The 16,132-nt window shown below is 40.8% G+C and overlaps 1 protein-coding gene across 1 annotated transcript; it reads left to right on the forward strand.

Moving 5' to 3' along the window:
- The first annotated feature begins 11,328 nt into the window (after positions 1-11,328).
- LOC147225080 (homeobox protein DBX1-B-like) lies at positions 11,329-16,084 on the forward strand. The gene is made up of 4 exons (XM_086163310.1): positions 11,329-11,808; positions 12,120-12,221; positions 14,939-15,141; positions 15,531-16,084. Exons 1-4 carry the CDS (start codon positions 11,439-11,441, stop codon positions 15,828-15,830), a joined length of 975 nt encoding a protein of 324 aa, XP_086019436.1. The 5' UTR covers positions 11,329-11,438; the 3' UTR covers positions 15,831-16,084.
- The last annotated feature ends 48 nt before the right edge of the window (positions 16,085-16,132 follow it).

The raw sequence follows: 16,132 nt of genomic DNA on the forward strand, positions 1-16,132 counted from the left end.
ATACGGACCAGATTAGATTGTCTGTCTGACTCTCCCATATGTGTGCGGCGATGGGAGAAACAGAACATTAGCATCATTCCACACTGTTTCACACCGTTCACTCACAAGAGAAGTAACATTTGAAAATGCTGTTTCCCTGGAAAAACAACAGGTGAATGTTTACAACTGACTAGTCCGCTGACATGAACCCTTTCCTCTCTGGCTTCTAGAGTGAGAATATGAAGGTCCCGTGGCCAAAGGGCACCGGCACCGAACCAGTAAATGTCTAATTGAATACCATCGCTGGGAATCATGTCAGTTGCATTAGTCCTGCAAAGTCATCCCTTTTTTCATAACCCAAAGTAAGACAGAGAAGTGGTAATCAGATATGAGTATATGTATATGTATATGTATATGTATATGTATATGTATATGTATATGTATATGTATATGTATATGTATATGTATATAAATCCCAATAAGATAAGATAAGATGAGATAAGATAAACTTTATTGACCCCATAGGGGGAGCAGTGTAACAGCTATAATGTCAAAAATAAATCTGAATATAAATATAAATAGATAGACAGTTAGAAGACAGAAGATAGCAAGACATCCACGAATAAACAGAGAGTGGGGAGAACAACAACAGCAACAACATCAGGGATAAGAATGGACAACATAATGGAACAGTAAGGGTGAAAAATGGACAACTAGAACGAAATTACAATATAAATAGAGTGAAAGTAGCGATGACAAGAATAAAAAGAAATAAGAAAAATAGGCAGGGTGGGAGCAAGCTGGAACCAACAGTTAGGGCATGACAAGTGAGGGTGGGTAGTGAATGAGGTGAGGTAGTGAGGTTGAGGTAGTGCTGTGTGTGTGTATATATATATATATATGTGTGTGTGTGTGTGTGTGTGTGTGTGTGTTTTTTTAAACAAATATAGTGGTCTGTACTTCTATAGCCCATTCATCAACTTGCAGTTTCAGAGCACTTCAGACTGGATGCCATTAATGCACCCTCTCACACAGATGGACAAAAAAGAGTGTGTGCATGTATGTATGTATATGCAAATATACATATATGTATATATAATAACTATATATATATATATATACATATAAATATGTGTGTATGTATTTATAGATATATAGATTAAAAAAAAAATATATATATATATATACATATACATGTATGTATAGGATGTGTGTATGTGTTTGTGCGTGTGTGTGTGTGTGTATGGTATATCGTCCGGGTAAACGGGGTAAATGTTGTTGCTAAATGTTGTTGTTGCAAAAGTTGCCAAACAAATTCAATTTACATGCGCATTGAAAGATTTTAACCTTCATATAAAACACGTGTTTGCTTCCATGGGCTATTTAAATATGATAACTATGACACAGAATCAATGGCCGGTCTTTTAAATAAGATATATACAGTTTTCTAAATAAATAACGTAAATCATGTATGAAAAATATACAACAAATGATAAAATAAATCAATTGAAAAAATAAGAACATATCCCAATACATTAGTGAATTATGTTGATGTGTTTCAAGGCGTCTAAACTAATATTTTCATTGTTTCTGTGTTGAAAGCGATAAATGATAAAGAAGCTTATAAGCAGGTGAGAAGTCCGACAGCTTTACAGTCTTTAAATGGTTGTGCAAAAGCAGAGATAATAAGATTACTGTGGTCGATTGTGTCGAGTGGCGATATCATACATTTTCCTTTCTCTATTTAGATCAAATCCGGCATCGGTTACCATGGCAACGTATCCTGCGGATAAGTGGCTCACAATACAGTAAAGCTCAGGTGAACCTCAAAAAAGTCTTTTCATAACTTCATTTATATAAGAAACACATCAGATCCTGGTCAAATCTCTTCCGTGAATATTTCTGGATCCACTTTTTTTGGATCACCACTGGATTCCCCACTATCCAAAATACTTTTTTTTTACAGGCCCTGTTGTCATAGTAACATACACCAAACATGCACCATGATTTAGATCCCACATTATCAATTTCTAAGCTTCACTTGGAGACCCTAGATTTGTGTTGATCGTATTTGACCCTTTTTTTTTTTTTTTTTTTTCTCAGCCTGAATCTCTCACCTGAATCTTCTTGAAATACATTCATCTCCTTTTTGTCACAGGTGTTAATATTCTAAACAGCCAAAAGTGATGCAATTTGACCACCAGAAACTGCACTGTGACTCTTGAGGCTTGCAGAGAAGTTTTGCTTTTCTTTTCTTCCAAAGGTATAACAGAGCTTTAATACAGCTCTGTTGCAAATTTGAATACCTCTTTTCGAGCTAATCTGCCTCCTAATTCCTTATTGTGTATAATTTTTGAGATCAACCATAAATATTTATCCATTTTTTTATCGCAATAAGATAGCTGAATCCAAAAACAAAAGACACAGGCTAAAATTGCATCAGCAATGTTCTCCACACCGAACTCTAATTTGTTAATTCTTGCAGCTAAAGGTTCATATCACAGCAACTTGGGCGAACTAACACAATTGGTTTCGGCATGATTGCATTGTTTGTATAAATCCAACGCATCACAAAAGGTTCTTGCAAATAAACAAGATTCGCCTAAAGCTGGAAAGAAAATGCCATCACATCATTTATTTTCAAGAATCATTAGATAAACAGCCGTACGCATGGTCGTACCGCAACAGAATCTCTCTGTCTGCTGATCCGTGTGAGAAAGCTTGTCCCTCGGCATATGCATATATAAGCCTACTATACACTTTCAGTTACAACACTGTTCCTGTTCTCTTTCTCCCACACTGACACACACAAATACACACCCACGCACACACAGACACTCACACACACACGAGGACACTGAAAAGGCAGAGTCCCTTTTTTTTTTCCCTGTTATGCAAATAACATCAGCCCTTAAAACGGTTTGAGTGAGAATTAAACGTGAATTAAATGAGGCTTGGCTCTTTTCTCTCCATTCTATCTGAATAAGGCAAAGCCCCGTCACCATGGGAGATCCCCACGCCGTTGCCATGCCTGTTATGGGATTGACAAGACGAGAAGTGACATAAATACCGTGGCCAGCGCTCAATCCAATTATGTGGCGTGGCCCGCCTCAATACCTGGTAGCCATGCCGCGTTGTGCTGGCGTCCTTGTATTCAGCCTAAGAAATAAGACGGGGTGCATTCAGCTTCAAGCCTCTGGCTAACCTTGGTCTCTTCACCTCGGCTCGCTCAGAGTCTCTGCCCTCAACCCTACGCTCAACCCAGCTTAAGAAAGGCCTTTTGGGCAATTTGCTTCCCCTGGCTCACCAAAAACCCCGGGGCTAAAACAAAGTCCTCTCTTAAATAACAGGGTCCAATTCCAAAATGGACATGAATAGCTATTCATATAAAGAAAAATCATTCACGAGAACAGGGACGGAGAAAGAAAGGAGGTCAGTGTGAAGGAATTTAGATTTTCTGGGACTCAAATCTCATTTCATGTGATTCGAGTTTGTACATGTGAACAACGATTTGTGTCCCGTCTCGCCCGGGGTTACTGTTCTTGCATGCGACCCGGACAAACAGATTCAATCGGATCATCGTAGTTCATCGAAATACTGGCGTTCTTATATCTGAGCACCTGTACACCCAACATAAAATACGACAATCAGGTAAATGTGCACTATTATTATTATTACCAAGGCGTGTGCAACGCAGCGTTTCAATGTAAATGCACGCAAACGCAGATCCAACGCGATGCCAGATGACGTCGGGTGAGAGGTCGCCTTCGCCACATGTAGTGACTTACAAAGGCTCACTCTCAAATGACCTTCTGACATTTTAGAGTCCGATATCGACAAAGTCGCAGAACGCGCAAACTTCACACGGACGCCGCCGTCCTGCAAGTGCACCTGACAGAAATCCATATTTTACTTTCACAGCGTCACATTTTAGATCTGCGTGAATACGAGTGAATGATCTGCTCGTGTGCGGCTCGTCAAAGAGGATGTCGGGAACGTGACGATCGGTAAAAGGTTGGGGGAGAAATCGGGGTCAGCGTTGGATGTTCTGTACCGAACCGATTCAAAGTGTGTGAATGGATTGGTCGGAACATTGCGATCCACTTCGCGTTGAAAGTCAGAATCTGGGAGTTTGCGTTGGGTGTACGGAGAGGCTCCTCCTACGCGCCACGAAAAGCGCCGTGGTTTCCTGTCGTGAGTCGACGGCTTGGAACAAAACACGAGTTAGCGCACCAAAGCAACAGGTCGGAGTGGGCACTGTATCGCTTCTGCTCCTTTTTTTTTTTCTTTTCCACACTCTTCCTGACAAACCCAAATGGAAAATGGACTTGACAACCAAATCGGTGCCCCTCCCTTCCTCCCCGCCAATGCTTGGCTTGTGTTTGAACCCCGGGGCCCATTTTAACCACAGGCATTTACAAGCTCCCCTCTAAACAACCTGCCAGGTGCTTTAAGCCTCCCGCTGAAGGGCCGTAGAACGTTATGAGACGCCAATAAGATTAGAGCAGAATAGCCGGTGAATGGAATAATGGGAGCTTTTATAATGGGAAAGATTGTTAGCACAGTGATGTGTTGCTCTGAGCTCCCATGACCAATCTACAACTAATGAGCATTCAATGAGTGTGCTCTATGTCACAAGTGTCCCGAGGCTATGATGGGGACACCGAGGCAAGCCATTTCTCATGTTTGCCCGCAATGCGGGGCTAATCGCCCGGTCAAGATTTACTTTTATTACACAAATTCAATAAGCTTTTCGTTCTCACACTCGGACACAGTTTGACGGAAATTCATTGGCCTGGTCGCTGGCAAATGAGGGTTTCGTAGTGAGATGTTTATCTAAGCATGCAGAAGTGAAGTTGTTGAAGTTATTTTGGATTTCCTGAAAAAAAAAATAAAAAAGGTAACTTTTATTTTATGACACGGAACTGAACACAACACCCCAAATCGTAAGGTAACCGAAGCACGAAAACCTCAAATCTTTAACATTTTTGATTCTGTTTATGGATTTTCCGGATAATTCACAACCTCAGAGATTCCTAGTGCGTAACGTGATTTTCAGACACCTAACGTTCTCCCGTGAGCAAGCACGTGGCGAAATCTCGACTGGATCCCAGTCGACATTCTGCCTCGACCAGGCTCAAGAAGAGGGAACGACGGACAGAGAGCTCCGGCTTGGAAAGGAGAGCTTACGGCATGTGGAAGAGATCCCGTGTCCAGTCATTCAGATGAATTGCCCGCTATTAAAGTCTGGATTTTACAAGATATTGAAAGCTATCTTCCCTCAATTTTCCCCATTTTCCCAATGGGCATTTTGAAATAGCTGCTTCTGCAGTTTGTTGGCATTTTCCACATTCCTGCTCTTCACATTGCATTTCTTAAACGCCCCGCCTGAGTCTTAAAGAGTCAGGAAATCCATTCGATGTGTAAGTATTCCAGCTGCCGCTCCATCTAGTCTGAGATTTAACGGCCGGCTTTGCTTTAATAGCAAGGCGGCGTTTGATTTGAGAGGAGGACGATCTGTCGCAGAAAAGCCAACATGTTGGTTTAAAGGAATATCAGGAATTTGATCTTGAACGTGTTCGGCTTCACCCCATTCCAACTACTGTCCCATGGCGTGACGCATATAACAGCCTGCATGTCGTCTGACCCTCATATATTCCTTTATTATTTTGTCTCACGTCCACTAATGACACTGCACCGAATTCAAAAGTCGCTTTAGAAAACCTGGAGGAAACGCTGCAAATGAATACTATCGAGTGATACTATGTTTTTCACATTAATGAATGGATTTATTGGGTGCCCGTTTATCGATATAATTTGAGCTTCATGATTTCGATATTACTTTCGAGTGAAATCTCGATCCATTGATCCACGTTGGATCAATATTTTTATTTTTATTTTTATTTTTATTTTTATTTTTATTTTTATTTTTATTTTTATTTTTATTTTTATTTTTATTTTCCCAGTGTGGATAAAATTCTCTTTGGATGACCCTCGCTTGGAGTCGCGCGGTTTGATTCCCTGCCGGGGAAACCTGCATCAACGTTTTCTGTACGCACCGTTCTTCATAAACTCATTTTAAAAACATGCTGCTGCTGGGAAATAAATCGCGTGAATGGTTTAAAAAAATAAAAAAAATCAAACAATGAAGGTCAAAATTCGGAAAATCATTGATTTTTGGCCCGTTTTTACTTCTGAGGAATTAAAATTTGATTTTCGCATATTGTCACCTTTTCATAATGTATCATTTTTAGTTATTTTTTGACAAAAAGGATTCTTTTTTGCCTAAATCGATTCCTTATTCAACATATGGCACAGCTTGATGTGTTTCCTGAAAAACTTGAAAAAATGACTTTTTTTAGAGGGTGATGATATACATAATGTAATCCATTTAGATCTATTTAGTTATTTAACCTTTATCATATCTGATTTTATGTTTTGAAACATCCTAAAATGAAGTGAGTCCAGGTGAAGTATGGATTTACAGACACTTCGGACATCGAGATTGAGGGATTTGTCGGAGCGACATGTATTTCTTATATTCTATCGAACTTGTCACCTTAAATGTTCTTTTCCAGTGCGGAAAAAAAAATCCATTGAGGGAACAGGTGCACCAAGAGTCTCTCCCTCCCTCTCTCTCCCACTTTCTCTCTCTCTCTCTCTCTCTCTCTGTAAGGAGCTTTATTGGAGGGCTTGTCTCTCTCTCTCGCTCCACACAGTGAGGTGATGTTTAATGGAAAGTTAATATGGTTTTAATGCTTGTCGCCGCACTTCGACACCCAGGGCCCCACTAATCCACTCTGTTCCACAAGGCCTGGAAACAGATGCTCTGGCAGAGAGACACTGTGGGAGAGAGACAGAGAAAGAGAGAGAGAGAGAGAGAAGAGCCTAGGGAAGAGAAAAGATGCCATTCACCATTGATTTTCTGAACTAGGTATTTGGACAGAATACAGTCATTTTAAAACGATATTATTACTTTTGTGAGTGCCTCCGTCTACAACAGGGGACGGGTCCGTTTGAGAGACAGCTGCTCATTAAGGGTGGAGAAAGAAAGTAAATGTACTTTTCTCAGCAGGAACCCGTGTGTGTGTGGGTGTGTGGATCCCTGAGTACAAATGCAGCCACTGGATAATAAAAAGTATTATGTGATTTTTCAGAAGCCCCTTTTGGGGAACTGATATAAATGGACGTATATGCTTATGTATCCAAATCCAGATTTCAGATACATCCAACAAAGATAGCTCACTTCATAGTGATGTGTAATTTCCTATTGATTTATAGCTAATTATCGGTTTGTTTTTAGACCATTTAAGTTTTTGTGAATTTCATTCTGATTTTTTTGTTTTTATTTTTTCTTAGGCTTTTTTTCAATTGTCGGTTTTGTGGTAACTGTGGTTACATCAAATAAAATGTGAAATTCTTTTTTTTTATATATATATTTGTGTAGTTATTAAAAAAAGTCTGCTGGTTAACAGTATTCTTTATTGCTTGATAATAAATTATAAGGCCCTTGTTTTCCCCATTTATATTGCTGCCCACTTTTGCCTGTTTCTTTTCTATTTTGTTTTTTCTATTCTTTTCCACTCACTTAAAGCGTCTGCACACGCACACACACACACACACACACACACACACACACACACACACACACACAGTCCAGCTTTCTCTGACTGTGTGCTGATATAGATTCTCATCTTAAGGTGGGATGCAGACATCTGTCTCACTTATGGTGGTTGTATGAAAGATATTTTTTGACATAGATACATAATTTGTAACTTAAAGATAAAGATACCTTGACCTTTCATGACCCTGATTCCACATGAGAGCATCTCTGAATAATGGGACGCCTACTGAGGGAAAGACACAGGAAAAGGAAGAAATAACCACTTTTATAGCTGTGTTGTGGTTCAGAAGTGAAATAAAATTGTTGTTTTTTTTAAGCAAAAAAACACAGAAGTAAAAATGTTGCTTCCCCTTGATAGCGTGGAGAGAAAAGAAACCAAAGCGGGGTTTTTTGTGCGCCTTGAAGTTCATGTGTCATTCGGGCGGTTTGTCTGTCCGGTTCGTGATGGTTCAAACTTATCGCAGCTTAAAAAGCTTTGGCATTCGTGTTAACTAGCTAGTCCTTCACCTTCGTTGCCCCCCTTCTCCTCCTCCTCCTCTTTGCATGTGTTATCTATTGAAGGAGAAAAGGTGGGGAGGGTTCACGTCGTAAGACTTCTAGCAGTGAAGGGCTTTAAAAGGAGTCTTAACTGGTGTTTAATTCACTAACAGCTGTTGTGTTGGTTAAGAAATGAGAGGCAGGCTGGTGTGTGTCTGCAGGACCAGGAGGAGAAATTAGTTCTGCCGATGCCCGTGTTCCCTCCCCGGAGAACCATCTGCTCCGATACAAAAGGGGGATTTTCCGAAGGAATAAAATGCTTTGAACGCAACAATTTCTCGTTCTTGCTCTCTTTTGAGGGGAGTTGTGGTTAAGGTAAAGCACCCGCCCCCCCTCTCTTTTCCGCCAAGGCCGACGATCTCCAAACACACATTTAATTATCAGGCCCCTTTTGTCGTGCGTGTGGATCAAATGTCTTTATGATGAGTGCTTTGCAAGGGTTACACTGAAATGAGGTGCTTTGCAATCGATACAACTGGTAACAGTAAACGACTGGTGAAAAAGAATAAAAAAATAGAAAAGAATAAAGGCCAGGGCCAGACAGAAAAATACTTTATCAATATTTAAAAAATATTAAAATATAATAAATAAAAAACTATATTATTTTATTCAATATATTGTATAATTTATTTAATATATTATTTTATCCCTGTTTATGCCCACCTGGGTATTTATGGTTGTTTTTTTTCTTAATTATTTGACTATTTTACGATATCATAACACATGGACTGAGTTATTTTTTCCTTTTTGTTTCTGTGAATACTGTGATGGGTGGTTTCCCCGTTCATCCAGCGCTCCCTGCTTTCGAAAAACATTTTTTTTTGTTTTGCTTCTTTTCAGTACTTTTCAATAGCCGTGGCCTTTGGATCCTTACTCGGAAGTGTAATACATTATAAAAGACTTTCGTGTTACTCACAAAGGCTCGGATGTGTGTTATCCAACCGTCTTTTAAGCTGTATTATAAAGCCAAGACAGACATCTGGATGAAATATTGAAATTGATAAACAAGATTTTTAATGCGAGGGAGGGAAATAGAGAGCGAGAGGGACTGTTTTCCCACTAAGCGTGGGGATATATTTAAACATAACATATAAAAAAAATAAAAAAAAATGTAAAAGAAAATGAAGAGGTGTATGTATGTACTGTATATGGTTTTGAGATGGCTATTTGGTAGAGTGGTGACATCTGAATAATGACTACTGGTACTTTGGATCTTCGGTTATTGAATTGCAATTTTTGCAAGTCGCTTTGGATAAAAACGTCTGCTAAATGTAATAATAAAAAATATATTTAAAAATATCCCCGATCATAAAAAACAACGCAGGGCACGGAAAATCTGCATTCAATTCTGTTTTAATCATTCAATTTAAAGTGTGAAGATGATAACACGATCGTATTATCAGTGATTTATGTTTTTTGAAAAGTACCTCGACGTGTGATAAAATCACAATGAAGATTCCCCTCTGAATACCACTAGATAATTTTTATTATTATTATTCTTGTTTTTATTATCCCTGATTGTATTCTGAAATCAAGTCAACTTAATGTAAATGAGATTGTATTCAGGCTCATCACAAAGCAAGGATCTCCTATCAGCCTTTGTTTTGACTGATCCTCTCCCCGGGTGAAGCGTGGGGCGTTCAGGGCCCCGTGGGTGTTCTGTGCTTCTGAACTTCAGCGTTTCGGACTCATTCAAGTGACCGGGGGCCAATCCGGCCCTCCCCGTGATCAAAGGGCGGCTGGACAAACCTGACTATAAGTCGATCTTTTAATCGTTTTAAGCGTAAAGGCCACCGTATGTCCCCCTTAACCTGCAGAAGGATGGGAATCCCCGCGGTCGGAGCGCCGGGACGAACCGCGGCGGCCGCTTTGTCCGATTCTTTTTTTAAGCCCTAAAACTTCTCGGCGCGGCAGTGACGTCATGCCTCGATTTACGAATTCAGAAGACCGGAAGTGAGCTACGGTAATTTAATAATAATAATGATAATAATAATAATAATAATAATAATAATAACAAAACACTGAGGCTCTAGCGTTAATAAGTGCAGGATATAGTTTAGATCATGAATGCATGAATGAATGAGTAAATATACCACTACTGCAACTATTACGAATAACAACAATAATAATAGCAACAACAACTACACTGGGATAGGGTCCAGCAGCAATAAGGGCAGGATACAGAGTGTAGATCATGAATGTATGAATGAATGAGTAAATATACCACTACTACTACTACTCCTTCAACTGTTAACAACAACAACAATAGGCTCCAGTAGTAATAAGGGCAGGATAAGTGGTTTAGATAATGAATGAATGAATGAATGAATGAATGAATGAATGAATGACCACAACCACTCTTGCAACAACTATTATTAATAACAATATAACTGGGATAGGGTCAAGCAGTTAGAAACATGAATGAAAAGAACAAGTGAGTAAATGAATGAATGACTGTACTGCAACCACTATTATTGGTAATGATAATAATAATAACACAAACAACAGCAATAACTGGGATAGGTTCCATCAGTAATAAGTAGAGATAATTGAGTAAAGCAATTACCATAATAATAATTAGAACACAAAACATTGAAATAGACATCAGCAGGAATAAGGGTAGGATGAGCAGTTGAGGTAATGGATGAATTAATGAATTAATGAATGAATGAATATACTACTACTACCACTATCAATAATAGTAATTGTATTAATAATAACAAAAAACAACACTGCTGGGCTCCAGTACTTATAAGCACAGGATGATGAATGTATGAATGAATGAATATGAATATGAATATAACTCTAACCATAACATTAATTATTATGAGGGTAATATTGGTGGAATTGGCTCCAGCAGGATAAACGCAGGATAAGCAGCGTATAGTATATGTTTTTGAAGGATATGATAATAATAATAATAATATTGAGCGGCAGCACCGGCACGCAATTGTGTGCGTGCGCGCGTGTGCGCGTGTACGCAGACCAATCCACGGGCCGGAGGCGGTGCGCGCCGGGGACACGCGCGGGGAGACGAGCTGGGGGTTGAACTTGTGCGCCCAGCGCGTGCACGTGCGCGCGTGTCTGCGTGTGTGTGTGTGTGTGTGTGTGTGTGTGTGTGTGTGTGTGTGTGTGTGTGTGTATAAAACCTTCTGGATGGGGGCTCCAATACACAGGTATCAGAACGTGGGTGTGCACGGGTGCGTGTCCCTGACTCTCCTCCATCTCCATCAAGAAGAAGAAGAAGTGAGGAAAACAAACGAAAAGTCGGGAAAGTTTCTCCAAACTCCCGGCCGTGATGTTTCCGTGCAGCGCACTGCCGCCCCCTCTGTACCCGGATCTCCTGCGCCCTCCGGCCGGCCTCCCGCCTCCCCTCGGCCGCTCCCTGCCCGCGGGCTTCCGCGTGGAGGACCTGCTCCGGATCAGCCAGCCGTCCTACAGCTACATCCAGCGGACCTTCTCCTCCCGGAGCCCCGGGGACGCGCCGCCGCCGAGCCCGCGGCCGGGCTCCGCTCCCCGGGCTCCGGCGGCCGGCGCGGAGCGATGCCTGTTCCAGGGCTCTGGTCCGCAGAGCCGCGGCGGCGCCGAGTCGCCGCACACCCCCTGCCCGGCCTCCGGGTACCTAAAGTTCGGCGTCAGTGCCATCCTGGCCCCGACCACCCGGAACGGTGAGAGAACAGCCCTTAAGACGAGGGGGGTCTTTATTTCTAATTATCTGCCTAGATACTGTGATTTTATCTCAATGATAATTTTATTAATTTTGTTATTTTTCTTATTTGATTGATTTGTAATTTATAATATATAATTCTGTGTTATTTCTGTTACTTCTATCACTACACAGAGGTTCATTAGATTAAAATAGATTTTTCTTAAACAGCTCTAGATCTCTAAAGTAAAATAAAATAATGTTTGTCACATTTTGAGACAAGGTTTTGAAGTTATTGTGTGTGTGTGTATGTGTGTGTGTTTGTGTGTGTAGCTTGCTCTTCTCCTCCAGTCCACAGCCTGCAGACTAAGTCCTTCCCACTTCCATTGCTGGATGGGAGTCTCCATCCCTTCATCAGAGCTTCCTTTTTCACCGGTAGGCCGAATATTTGATTAGTTTATTTAATTCATAAATTGATGGATTGACTGATTGATTGATTGATAGATAGACACCATCAGCTCTAAATTTGCCCCTATTTTGGAGCCTTTCTGCAGTAATTTGTGCATACGTTGATTTAATATGGAGACACTTGGGGGGGAAAATTTCATTTCAGTTTTACATCCAGTTCATGCATCATAAAAAAACACATGCGAACACCCATCTAAGTAAATATATGGATTTTTTTTCTCATTTTACTCGTTACAGTAAAAGTTTTCTTCCTCCTGTCCACCTCCCACTGCGAGAAATTTGCTTTGGCTACCACTGGTAGCCACTGAAGTGCAGACAACCTTAAAAAAAAACCATCTAATGTCCTTGTACTCTGGGTCACAGTAGGGTTTTTATTTAAATGTCTTCCAGGTATCCTATTTCAGATGCTACGAAGCGAAACGAAAGTGTGTTTACTCGAGGACGAGTCACAGTTAAGACGAATGAAGGCGCGTTTACGTTCGAGTGTTCAGGGTCGCAAGAGGTTGACGCTCATTTGGAAAAATAAGAAAAGGGCCGAGTGTGTCGGCCCTCGGAGAATCGACAAGGAAAAGGTCATAAAGTGACAATGAGCGCGGGCTCGACTCTGTTGCACGCCGTTTTTTTAAATGTAACCAGGAACGGCTGATGTTGAAGCCAAACTCTCTGTTTCGGAGACATTGTTACCCTTTTGGCATGGGAATTCCGCGAACATCCCCGGAATCAGCTCCGCCAATTTGAAGGCCCATTTAGTGGCCGCTCTGACTGCTGACATTAGCACCAGTTGTCGTTATCTACAAATTAGTCCAGTTTGTCACGCTCGAAATATATTAGTGCCGTTTGTCATGCTCTAAATGCGAGGCGGGTATCTTCCCAGCTCAGGAGCTCCGCGCCTCTTCACGCGCTGTCGTTTTCCCACCAAGCCCCTCTGCCTGCCCACAAAGCTCCCAGCACCGTGACCAATAGGAGCCAAAAACCTCACACACAATCGTGCAAACGCGCGCACACACACACACACAAACACACTCGCGCACGGGTACGGGCACGCACACACAAACGCACGCATTTTGAAAGTCTGGTTCATCTGTGAAACCGTAGTTCACTCTAATGTCAAAGCGAAGCTCTGGCATCTAAGAATTCCTCATTGCGTCCAATCGTGATGCGTTTAATGATACCGCATTTGTACTTAGCTGAAGTTTTATTAAAGTGTCAGGTCAAGGTGCTGAGTCTTGCTCAAATCAGAGTGTTTTTCTAAAAATAAAAACAATTATTTGTGAGTAGAATAATACAACATACAGAAGTTAGTTATTAATATGCCAGTAATTCCTATTAAAGAAAATCTCCAAAATAAGAAAACCTGCAAGAATTTACTTTCAATTCTACTGGAAATTCCTGAAAGGTAACAAAAAATAAAAAAAAAAATCTTGAAAATGATCGAGAAATTCTCTTAAAAACCTGCAAGAAATTATGAATAGGTCAGCATTAAAATAAATACATGAATAGAAGGGGTGGGTGTAATTAAATAGAATACAGAATACAGCATTATTGTTGTTATGAGACTGAAAAAAAAAGAAAAAAAAAAAGAAATGGAAACATTTCTCCAGGTCTTTTTCTCAGTGGGGACAATAAAGGGTTATAGGCGGGTGTGTGACTTTTAAGAACATCTCTAAGCTCTAAAGCACAGTGTCTAACACTTCTACATTATTCTGACCTGCTTTTAATGGGCCTGTAATATACTGGCCTGTCGACAGGCTTCTCCACTCAATTCATTACAACACAATCAGCGTCCTTTATGCATTTTGCAGCCTATACAACCCGCCTTCATGCTTCATTAGAGGTAGTGTGAGGGCAACTTTGGAGAGCCGCCCTCATTAGCATTGGCTCTGTTTCCACCGCTGGACAAATTGGGACTTTCAAGCACCAGATATCAAGCGGGACGAGAATATTCCGGGCGGCACCGCAAGGACGGAGATGCGGAGCTTTTCAGCCCTGATTTTAAAAATGCGTAGGATCGAATGAGACGACCAGATAAACCAAAAAATAAAAAAAAAAAAGTTTCCCTCATTGCCGGTGTGATTCAGGGATTCACAGTTAAACTGAATAACTTAAAATACGTGCTTACACAATACAGAACTCAACCATATGCAACAATTTCTAGATTGCAGAGAATCCTGTGACACTGTGTAATTGCAGTGTTGATTTAATTAGTCTTTATATATTCAAGTACTTTTCTGAAAAGTCGAAATAACATGCAAGTAGTTAAGGGATCGATAAAAGGTTGGATGGATTCAGTCAAAAAAAAAAAAAATATATATACATATATATTACCCTACTTTTTTTTTTCTGTGTACGATGCCCTTCAAGGTGCCTGCAGTGTTTGAAAAAACAAAAACACAGTGATTGGAACAGCCATAAATCACTGCTTTCAACTTCAGGGGAAAAAAGGTCAAAAATGTTGGTTTTCTTGACTCTCCACCACAGCGGGGGGTTTTGGGGAGGGGTCGGGGGGGTCGCCGCCACCCTCTGGAGGGTCACAGGACACAGGAGAGGAAGAGGACGCTTTCTGGAAATAAAAAAAAAAATTAGAAATAAATGTAAAGTAGCCATCTGAGAATTTATGTCAACATGCAGACACACACATCAACCTGTAAAACACTTTTTCTTTTTATCATTGATATCCTTTTCAGCCTCGTCCTCTGTGGTGCCGGTCCCCGGGACGTTTTCCTGGCCCCTGGCGCCAAGAGGGAAGCCCAGGAGGGGGATGCTGCGGCGGGCCGTGTTCTCAGACCTGCAGAGGAAAGCCCTGGAGAGAACCTTCCAAAAACAGAAGTACATCAGCAAGCCAGACAGGAAGAAGCTGGCCAGTAAACTGGGACTGAAGGACTCACAGGTGCTTATTTATCCGAACTGTGGGAGCAATGTGAAATTATTCTAAAATGAATTAAACGTCCCTTGAAACAAATGACAAGAACATAAAAGAATAACTTTAAATATATTTAAATCAGAAAGGAATAATTACATGATGTATGAGTAAATTCACAGCCTCTGGTTTGAAGGATCACTAAGCCCCCTAGTGGTCATAGTTGGAACTGCATAAAGCAAATGATAAATCACAACTTTGCTTTTTAATGACTTAGAATTATACATTTGATAGCTAAAATCAAAAGTGAAAGGTTTTTGAAAAGAATACTTCCTAGGGATGTACAGAAAACATATCCTGAAGGTTTAAAATTCTTCAAATGATTTGAATATGAATGTCTTTTTTTTTGCTCACAAAAGGTGAAGATCTGGTTCCAGAACCGCCGGATGAAATGGAGGAACTCCAAAGAGCGGGAGCTGCTGTCCACCGGAGGCTGCCGCCAGCAGACCCTCCCCACCAAAACCAACCCCCACCCCGACCTCACGGATGTGAGCAGCGCCTTCTGCCACAGGCTGGACCGGACTGACCCCCCGAGTCAAGAGCAGCAGGACAGCCTCCATCACCACCAACACCATCACCACCTCCACCCGCCCTCTCCATCAGAATCCAAACAGTCTGAGCTTTCGGAGTCGGACTCTGAGGAAATCACGGTTTCATAAGAGGTGGATTGTGAAAAAGTGTGAAAGTGGTTTGGAGTGGCTGGATTCTATCAGCATTTAAACCACCCTTGTACAGAGCCATGTATATTACTTTTCTATGTATAGTACTTCAGTATATTGTACACAATGTAAAACATCTGAGCGGTTATAGACCGGATATCTCTAGACCGAAACGGTTCTCTTATGTGTATAATTGTTCTCTTCACATATTTGTATTCTTTATTTTCTCAAATAAACTTCAGAAGAAAAAACTCTTGAAAGAGTATTTGGCAATTTATTAATGACCAAGAGAATTCCTATAA

The sequence above is a fragment of the Fistularia commersonii genome, chromosome 17 (genome assembly GCF_037954325.1).
Source record: "Fistularia commersonii isolate RoL2024-O1a breed Wild chromosome 17, RoL_Fcom_v1.0, whole genome shotgun sequence".
Lineage (NCBI taxonomy): Eukaryota > Metazoa > Chordata > Actinopteri > Syngnathiformes > Fistulariidae > Fistularia > Fistularia commersonii.